The 10,693-nt window shown below is 43.4% G+C and overlaps 1 protein-coding gene across 1 annotated transcript; it reads left to right on the forward strand.

The window, feature by feature from the left end:
* Nucleotides 1-1,528: 1,528 nt before the first annotated feature.
* Nucleotides 1,529-10,266, forward strand: ctdspl3 (CTD (carboxy-terminal domain, RNA polymerase II, polypeptide A) small phosphatase like 3). Its single transcript, XM_086161878.1, has 11 exons — nt 1,529-1,803; nt 2,831-3,146; nt 3,978-4,118; nt 4,916-5,021; nt 5,416-5,527; nt 6,275-6,361; nt 7,172-7,234; nt 7,538-7,617; nt 8,844-8,970; nt 9,230-9,325; nt 9,874-10,266. Exons 1-11 carry the CDS (start codon nt 1,678-1,680, stop codon nt 9,937-9,939), a joined length of 1,320 nt encoding a protein of 439 aa, XP_086018004.1. The 5' UTR covers nt 1,529-1,677; the 3' UTR covers nt 9,940-10,266.
* The last annotated feature ends 427 nt before the right edge of the window (nt 10,267-10,693 follow it).

Below are 10,693 nucleotides of genomic sequence, written 5' to 3' on the forward strand. Positions count from 1 at the left end.
AACGAAATGAATTTTAGCATCTAACCAGAAGTGCAGATATTATCAATAAATGAGCAATTTGTGCACGCTGTATTATGTCAGTAATTTTCAGGTGATTTACAGATAGGGCACATGTTATACACATTGATATAGACATTTACAAGTAGAAATCTACAAGTGACAAGCTATGCTATAAAGAATCATATTTGAAATAGAAGTTAAATAGTACATAAATGAATAAATAGATACAGACAGCAGTTGCCAAGTAATTTCTGAATGGAAGGGATGCAGTTTAAAATAAATCTACATCCACTCTCAAATTTACAACAATGACTACCCCATTTTATTTTAATATTGATTTTGAAATCTAAAAATTTGCTTCACAGATTTTTTTCTCCTTTTTAACATTTTTCCTTGCATGGTCAACATTTATATAAGGATTAAAATATGTGATGAGATGTACTTACTTAATCCCTGGATTGGAAAATTATTTGGTGGCAGCAGCATAAATATATATATATATGTATATATACGCTGCTCAAAAAATTAAAGGGAACACCAAAATAGCACATTCTAGATCTAAATGAATGAAATATTCATATTAAATACTTTGTTACATAGTTGAATGTCCTGACAACAAAATCACAAAAATGATCGACGGAAATGAAATGAAATGTATGAGCCCGTCATACATATATATATATATATATATATATATATATATATACACACACACACACACACACATATACGTATATATATATGTGTGTGTGTGTGTATTTATGTATAATGCATGTATGTTTATATGTGTGTATATATATATGTGTGTGTTTGTATATATATATATTTGTATGTATATATGTATTTATGTATGTATACATATATTTGTACATATATATGTACATATATATATACACACACCATATATACATGAATGCATAAATATATACTTATATATGTACGTACATACATACATATTAACTATATATATATATATTTGTATGTATACTTCTTTTTAATCTTCTGTGATGCAATTACAAAAACAAAAATGTCATACATTCTGGGTTTATTACAAATCAACTGACATATTGCACGCCTTTTATTATTTTAATATTGCCGATTATGGCTTACATCAGAAGAAAACTCAAAAAATCCTATCTCAAAATATTAGAATATCATGAAAAAGTCATTTTTGTTTTTTTAATTGCATTACAGAAGAAAAAAACTCGATCACAATATTCTAATTTTCTGAGACAGTCCTGTATACACAAACATATGTATATGTATTTACATAGACACACACACATATCATACAAACATATATGTACGTATGTATTTATGTATATATAGATGTATGTATAATATGTATATTTGATTATAAATATCTTTAAAATCATCCATCGCAGCGAGCAAACCTGCAACGTGATCCGTGTGTCACGTTGACGCCGGGGGTTCCTAAGCACCGCCCAATCGCGGCGTCCGTTGTTGCGAACCAATCACATCCCGGCACATTCAAAACCCATTGACTGATTCGAGAACAAGGCGGGCGGTGGAGCGGGAGGGGCGGAGCTACACCGCCTACTAGCGGATCCACAGCGGCGGATTCGAGGCCGGGTCGTAAAACACGGCGAAAAAGCGAAAGACAAGCCGATTTATATTCGTTTACTGGCTCCCGCCGGTCGTAAATGAAGAGAAGAGATGAGACTTCGACGTCGAAAAACCGTTCCAGCGAGCGCGGAGACGCCGAGGAGGAGAAGGCGGCCGTCCAACAAAGCGGCTACGAAACAAACGCGCCTGTCGTTGACTGAAAGTCCACTTTATAAGGTACACTCATTTTTTCCTTGTTTCTTCTCTTTAAATTTTACTCGAAATGAATGAAGGGTGTCGTAAAACGCATGTGAGCCGGGCGAAATTACAACGAGAAGTGTTTTTTTTGTGTGTGTGTGTGTGTGTTTTCGAGGAGCGCGGTAATGCTAACCTAGCCGGCGGCCGCTTACCGTTGCTTAGCTTCCGCCAATCTCCAATAAAACCTGCCGCTAAACACAAAACTACCACAATATTACGGTTTCAGATTTCAATAAACGACTTTTATTTACATGCCGACATTACACTCAGTCTGGGGTGCCATGGTAACAAACCCGGAAATATCCAGCTTCTCCGGTTAAACACATGGAGACACCATGTTTTGTTTTGGGTTCTGTGTGCTTGTACTGCTAGGTGTGTGTTTGTGTTTATCGGTGTGTGTTAGTGTGAGATGAAACATCAAATGTCATTTTTATGGACACCTTTCCATTCCGCCTCCATTAGACTACACATGGAAATTGGCTCTCTAGTTAGAAATTTGGTGCAACCATCATTTCCTTATGGGAGTCTCCTTGCACTCGGCCTCCTCATAAATGAATGAAATAATCTGGATCTCAGGTTTCACACACTTGTAACGACACCAGAGAGATGTAAAAACACAGACCGTTGACTCGAATCCAATAAAGTGTTGGCGGGCTTTGCGGCTTGTTGTCTGGCGCGGGATTAAACGTCCCAGTTTGCACGCAATGGGGAAGGGTCTCTGCAAATAGGTCACCAGGAGCCCTGCTGGCTTTTGACCCTTGCATAAAATCACAGCTTAGTTAGAATTAGATCAACAGTCTGCACGGGAGCGACATTGATGCAGTCAGAAAGAGCTGGCGCGTAGTCTCATTTTCGCTCTATAATTCATATTTGATCAAAAAAAACAGTACCAGGATTGGCCTCCAGCTCCCCCGTAGCCGTTGAGGTCTTACTTCACAGAAACATGCCTTCGTCAGGACGCCGTCAAAGCGATCTGTTGATCAAACGTGCGTCCTCGCCGCTCCAGGTCGTGGACACGAGTGACGACGACCTCAACCGCTCCAGCGAAGAAGTTCCCACGATGACCAGGACGCCGATGCCCCGTTGCCGGGCGAGGAAGAGGGTGGAGGATACGAGTGACGACGACTTGAACCGCTCCAGTGAAGAAGTTCCCATGATGACCAGGAGGCCGATGCCTCGTTGCCGGGCGAGGAAGAAGGTCGAGGATACGAGTGACGACGACTTCAACTGCTCCAGTGAAGAAGTTCCCATGATGACCAGGAGGCCGATGCCCCGTTGCCGGGCGAGGAAGAGGGCTGTTGCTGTGGATGATGGAGAAACAGGTAAAAATAAAGAGCGTCATCGGCACCTTCCACATCGGAGTTCCTCTAATACCTCGGCTTAAGACTTGAATTCATTCTGTTACCGAGCTCGTAGCTAAATCTCCTCATATCACATTCAATTTTCCCATTAAAATAGATAAATAGATAAATCTATGAATCTGTTCCAGTCCCCGGTTTTTGTTATGCGTTTTCAAAAAAAAAAAAAGATGCACTGTTATATACAAAAAATAACATATGTTGTGGCGGGTCGGTGCCAGGACCGCCGAGGTCGACAGGCTCCACAAGCTGGTGAGGAAAGCCGGCTCGTGGTGGGACTGAACCTGGACGGCCTTGAATCGGTGGCAGTGAAGGACAAACCTGGAGCTATCTTGGACAATCCTTCCTGCCCCCTGCATGACGAGCTAATATTATACTAATTCATAATAAAAAAGGAAATTAACTGGTTTTATTCAGTATACTTACCATGAAGATCAGGCAAACATACCAGCACCACCTACAACAACTTTTCTATCTCTTCATAAAAAAGTCGACAACACGGCAACCTTCCTCGTGATTTTTGCCGGGCGAACTCGTGGCTTTGTGCGATTGTTTTTAAACGCCACTTAATGGACAGCAACTGTCAAACGCTCATCTCAGTCAGAACTCAGATCCTGGCTCGATATCACAAAGTAAAAAAAATCTGCTGGGCGACAGCAAAGAAAATTTGTAAGTTGATACGCTTGTAAACCAAGGCTGCGCCGTATTTTTCTCTCGCTGATGCTTCTTTTCCATCCAGCAGTTATAAGGAACCGCATCATCTTACCGATGTCCCCTCCTTCTGTTTTTGTCCAGATTTAACCTTCAAGACTCCGTTCCGGCGGCCGGTGCACCGTGAGCAAGTACTATCAGAGATGGACCCGGTCTCGCCTCACAACTCAATGGCCCGAAACATCTACTCTCCCATTGTGTGTTTCCTCACGCCGAGCAAAGAGAGTAAGTGTCCCAATCGGCCGCTCCTGTTGTGAAAATACCTTGACGGCGCACATTATAGACTCAAGACGGGTCTCTAAAATTTCATTCATCACTTGCAGTTTTATGTTGTTATAAGTGAAGATAAGCTGGTAAACGTTGCAAAAGATCAGAAGGTGTCAGTAACCCCCTTTGTTTTGGTTCCTCCGTTCGGGAGGGGCCTCGGTGAGGGCGTGTTGTGTTTCCATGCAGCTATGATAACTTGGAGCTACGCTGCGGTTTTGCTCTCCCCTTTCAAATTTTTTATTATTTCAGTTTCAGCGCCATAAAACTGTCTGAAATTGCTATATTTGCATTTGCTGAACAGCTCTTCATTGACCCGGGTCCAGGGACCCGCCAGACAAGCTCCTGTTTCATTTTACTTTTATTGAAACTCTTTTAAAAAGAACCAAGAAGCACCGACACCCGTTTTGCCCTGAACAAAACATTTTTCATCGGTCCGTATTGTATCCCTGACTTGTATCCCTCTCTAAGTTGTCTTTTGGGGCTCTCCTGGTTTTATAATTATTTATTAATAGCTTATGTTGGATTAAATGTCCTGTGTTTACCGAAGGCATTTGCTGCTGTCTCAGCCCATCGACCTCAATCTATTAGAGGTTTCACAGAGAGTTTCCTTCAACCCGGGGGAAAAACCATGACGGTTATATCGCTGGAAAATCAGTTCGCGAAATATAGCATCAATACGGAAACCCTCAGAGGCATTTGTGTTGCCCATAGTTTGTATTGTTTGACTTTATTTATTTGTTTGTTTGCAAATCCAGATTTCAAGTGCACAAGCGACAGCATGCTGATGAGCCCGGAACAGGGCGTATTTGGTTACGGCTCCATTGATCTGCTCGTTGGCGATGAGGACGACATCTTCAATCCGTAAGTGTTTACATCCATCTTCGTCTGTTTCTTCCCCCCCGGATAGCTCTATCGCTGTCAGCCGCGGTCACGGGCATACAAGTCTACAAATCCAAAAGTCAGAACGTCACTTCCTGGATCCAAGTTACTCCTGCATTATTTAAACCAAGCTTATAAAAAGTCATCATTTTAGATATTTTGCACACTGTGAATTTTAGTTAACACGTAGCGACCCATTTGGAGTTATTGACTGACAAATTCCAGATCTAGTGAGCAAGAACGCGCCGTGATAACCGGGCAGGTTCTTCCAACTTGTGCGATTTTCCCGAGACCCAGTGTCTTGCGGTGTCGCCGTTGTTCGTACTTACCGCCTCACAAACACGGGACTCCTAAGAGAATATCTCCCTTTGTCCAGCTTCACCTTCATTAAGAACTTGCCATCACGGTCCCAGTATTCCCAGCCCCGACTCAGAGACATCCCCCCCAAGACCAGGAGCACTCCGGAGCCCACGCTTGTGGTGGATCTAGTGAGTTCAACCATCTAATCCTTCCTTTTCCTCACACGGAGGGACGAAATGCTTAATAATGTTGAACCTTGATATGAAATCACTGGATCGCGGAATGTCGTTGTTGTTTTTTTTTTTTTTTTTTTCTGATTTCACGGATCTGTTGGAGCACGTCAACTCGATTCGCGGCTTACGGAGTTATGAATATCATCGCGCTCGACTCACTGATATCAGCTTTCACTTCATCACCGTTACCCGTGACGCTGGGCTTAGCGTGCTCATATAAATGAAATCTACAATGCTGACGGTGCAGTTAGTGATCCAGAGCGTCAGTTACATTCCAACCCTCCCAGGGGCTTGATGTAAACAAATATAAAAACAGTAACTGAAACCAGAACAGCTCGATTCCTAGAAAAAAAGCCAAAGTAGCTCCATGTCAGCGGCAGTGGTTTGTTTCCACTCGTCCACAATTCCACATCTTGATGTCGCTTTGTGTTTCTGTGCGACGGTAGTGTTTTTTTTATTGGTAGTACTGTAGTATGGTAATAGTTATGATTACATGAGGGAGAACATCATAGGAGATGTTTTTTTTTAATTTAGCAAGAGAACCCTCGAGGGGGTCTGAGGTCAGGAGCCGACATCGCTGTGGGTTCACCACCAGGAAGAGCGATGAGATTTGAAGATAGCGGCGGAGATCCGTCAGAGCACCTCGGTGGGATTGAATCTCGCTGTTTGTGTGAACGCTCAAATGTTGGCCGTCGCTTTCAGGAGGAGACCTTGATGTTCAGCTCTCTGAATGTGATGGACAACCCGGAGTACACCTTCAAGGCGGCCTTTCAAGACCATCAGTACAAGGTCGGTTCCCACCACAGCTTGAATTCTTTCTCAGCGTGGCTTTCGGTAGGATTTGGTTCTGCTCTGTCGCATGCGTGCCGTTAGATTACGTTAATCTGGTCTTCCTCACCAGTTCAAATGTAATTGTCTTTTTTTTTAATACTTGCTGGTCTCAGCCCACTCACATCCCACCTATTTTTGTTTATTTATTCTATTCTTGTCATTGCTATTGTCCCTCTGTTTATGTTGTCGTTTAGTTTCGGTTGTCTATTTTCACCCTTACTGTCTTTTTTTTTTTTTTTTTTTCTCATTCTGTTGTCCATTTCTACTCTTAATGTTGTTGTTCTCTATGCTGTCTGTTTATTTTTTTCTCTTGCTATCTTCTAATTGTCTCTATTTCTATTCATATTCATTGACACGCTGCCGGGACAAAAGAATTCCCCCGATGGGGATCAGAGTTTATCTTCTCTTATATGAAGCTCTTTGCAGTTCAGATGCACAAGACACTTTGATCTTTTGAAATCTTTAAGGGCTGCGACACAGAAGATCCCGTCAGAAATCCATTTTATATGTTGCACGACTGATTTTCATTGACGGAGCAAGGCGGGAGGCTCTTACATTTACATTTTGTGATCTTATTCCGTCTCCCATTTGGTCCGAGTTTTCTGTTCTCACAAATGTGAATTCATTCACAAGAGTTGTCTCTTCACTGTAGAGCCTCAAACACCAAAAGTTCCTGGTCTCCCTGAGCTTCCTCTGATCTCTAGGATGGAAATATCCAGGTTAAAATACATCTTAACACAATTACTGCTGGTCCTGTATCGTCCACAGGTTTACATGATCCTTCGGCCTCACATGAAGGAGTTTCTGCAGTCGATGGCCAAAGTCTATGAGGTAAATTCTGTCCCTCAAACAATGAGTTTTGCAGTGAGAAAACTGTATATCGTGACAGCGGCTTCTTTTGGAAAATGTTTTTAATGGCACTGATAGCTGGCTTGAAGTTCAGCTCTCCAGTTTCATGCAAAATTTTGTTTTTTTTTCCCTGTATTTATAGTCATTTATATTGTGTATGTATAGTTTTCCTGTATTTTTCACACCTATTGGCTGAAGCGTGTATAAGCGCTCGCTAGCTTGAAGTGTGAGCGACCTGTTGCGCGTACGAATCCACTCCCAGTTGCTGTTTGTCCTCCGTTCCAGCTGTTTGTTTACACCTGTGCAAAAAGGGACTATGCTGAGAAGATTCTGGACGTCCTGGACCCGCAAAGGAAACTCTTTCGGTACGAGAGTCTGTTTCCACTTTTGTTTCGTAAACTTTCACTCCCGGGAATGTACACTAAGTCTGGCTCCGCCGGCTGGCGTTGGCGTGCCGCTGGACACACCGATGCTTTGCGTTTGATTAGACTCAGCTTTATCGTCATTACACGTGTACAAGGGCAGGCCGGAGAAATGCAGTTTAGCCTCTAACGAGAAGTGCAAAAAAAATCAGCAAGTGCGGATATAATGAATAAACGAGTTGTGCATACACACACACACACACACACACACACTTGTAAGTCACAGGTGATATCCAAATAGGGTACTTTGATCATATGGTAGAGTTTTGGAAAAAATCTGCACCCCAAACGTGCTCCAAAAAGGTTATTTATTTTACATGTAACACAAAAAAACTATTCTTGCATGAATGACAGCTCGGGCAAGACATAGGATCTTCCTCAGGTGCTTTTTTTTTAGTTTTTTTTTTTTCTTAGTCTGCTTTTTTTGATCCAGCACCCATCCTCAATTTGGTAGCGGATGTGCGTGTTTTTCTTTTCTAGTAATTTGAACATACACACACATGGATATGAGCATGTACATTAAATGTGGTAGAATATGAACAGAAACTGTGGACACAATTTAGTAGAAATGTGCAGGTGATAAGCTATGCTATACAAAATTATAGTTGAATTAGATGTTTAAGTCCATAAATAAATATGGACAGTAGTCTGCTGATGTCATAAATTAAAGTTTTGACACGGTGTATTCTACCCGTTAGTTATTTACTGATATTATATGGACGGATATGTGCATTAAATGTAGTAAACAACGGACATGATTTACCAGTGGAAATGCACAAATAAGTTATGCGATACAGTTCTTGTCAATCTTCTTGGAAAATGGACCGAACTCCTTCACTTGAAGATGTTTCACCCGTCGTCTGAGAGGCTTCTTCACTTTGTGAACTCAAAAAAAATACAGTTGAAATGGACGATAAATAGTGCCTGAATACGTGAAAATAGTCGTTAGCTACCTTGGGTAGCTCATTCAATGTGGTGGTGTGTTGTAGCACGTGTGTGTGAATGCAGGACAGGTCATCGCCCGCGACTTGTGCACGCCGCCATCTCGGCCTGATCCACCCGTAATCCACCCATCTCGTCGGTGCACCGGACTCGGCCGGCGTGCGATGCGGTCCGGGGGGGGAAACAAAGAAGTTTCCCCAGCTTGAATCCGCCTCTCTCCTCCGCAGGCATCGTCTGTATCAGGAAGACTGCGCCTGCGTCCTTGGCCACTACATCAAAGATCTCAGCCTCCTGGGGAGAGATCTGGCTAAGACGGTGGTTCTAGACAACGCCCCCCACACCTACCCTTACCATGTGAGCGCCAGACAGATAAGACCCTTATGCTCTACTTCTTAGCGTCTTAGCTGTGTAAACACACACTCCTCTGACTTGGGGTTTCATTGTTATTGATTGAAAGTCGTGCGAACGTTTTATTTTAATCCCTCAACCACAAACGTTACGTTGTTTACGCGTCGGCCTTTTTTATTACGTGGCCCGCCGTACTGTTTGGCGGGCCGAGGCCTCTTTGTGCAGCACCTCCGAGGGAAAGACTTTTAACTTTGTGTTTTCGCAGCTGATGAACACCATTCCCGTCAAGAGCTGGTCCGGGGAGTCCGAGGACCGAGAACTGCAGAAGCTCATCCCCTACATGGAGAAACTCTCGGCAGCGGTTCGTCCGTCACGTGTTTACTCTCACATACGCCTCGCAGACATTCGTCTCTGTTTGAGAATTAAAAGCGGGCGTGCGAAGACTCAAAGCGCCGCTCGGCACCTCGATCCGGGGCTACTTTGGGAAATTAGTTCTCGCTCAAAATGAGCGGATTCAAAAGTATTTGTGTGTCTTTTAATCGATTAGTGCAGGATCTCCATCTGGTTTTAGAAGCTAATGAGCTAATTTATAAGCAAAAATGGACATTTTACAAGTGGCGCTGGTGAACTTCAATAAGAAGCTTTTCTCCTCTTGGTTCTTGTGGCAGGAGTGTGTGAAGCTCCTCTAGATGCACAAGTCAGAAGAGGAAGTAAAAAAAAAAGACAAATAGTGAGAGAGTTCACGGTTTGCGCGTCACAGCCGTAAGAGGCCGCTGCTTCTCTGTTAGACGTCCAGTGAGGGAACGCTGACCGTGCCGCCTCGTCAACGTTTCCACGAATCCGCCGTTCATCTGGAGCGCCGCCTGTGCTTCCTCTCCGGGCTCACCCGACGTCTTCTTTTCTTCTCAGGAGGACTTTCGGGAGGTGCTGAAGAAGAGGAAGGACCACTTCCACAGGCTGCTGTCGGAGGCCTGACGCGGCGCTCCGAAGAACCCGCAGCTGAAGGGCGTATCCGGCGGGAGCGGGCCGACCCCGGGCTCTGTGACGCCGGGGTCGCCGAGCCCGTCTCCCTGATGACTTCAAAGTGTGGGTAGATCGGTATTTCAAACACGCCGCTCACCGTTAATCACCAAAAACCCTCCTCCTCGGACTCATTCCACGGGGCAATAAACCCTGTCCAGGAACTACATTGTATATATAGTCATAATATATGGATTATATTGCTTATTAACCGTTTTCCCTGTATATTTTGGATATGCTTTTTAAGGCAAACTCAAATACTCTAATAAATAGAGAGCTAAGGATTTTTGTGTCTTATTTGATCTTTTCAAACTGGACACGGTGGCGGTGCAGAGGCCGAACACACTCCCCCGATCGGTCGTCGACTGGACGGCTCGATCGCCGTTCGCTCCACGCTGTCGACTCACCGGACGCACTTTTTAAACAACCGTCTCAGAAGTAACAAAACACAACGGCGTGTGTGTGTGTGTTAATCACTGTCAGCGTCGCTTCCCATTCATCCTCAGGTTCTACACAGTTCTTGTTTTGTTTTCGGAGGGAAGTAGATCCCCTCCCCAGTTCCTGAGCAGCAGGAAAGACCCTCCAGAGAGAAACCACTACATGGAATCATCCGACCTCACCTTGTGTATGTGAAGATTCAGCTTTTGTCAAATAAAATAAAAAAATTAAAAAAATCTTTTTTTTTTGTTGCTTAAATCATTTTTTTTTT

Source organism: Fistularia commersonii, chromosome 16, assembly GCF_037954325.1.
Source record: "Fistularia commersonii isolate RoL2024-O1a breed Wild chromosome 16, RoL_Fcom_v1.0, whole genome shotgun sequence".
NCBI lineage: Eukaryota > Metazoa > Chordata > Actinopteri > Syngnathiformes > Fistulariidae > Fistularia > Fistularia commersonii.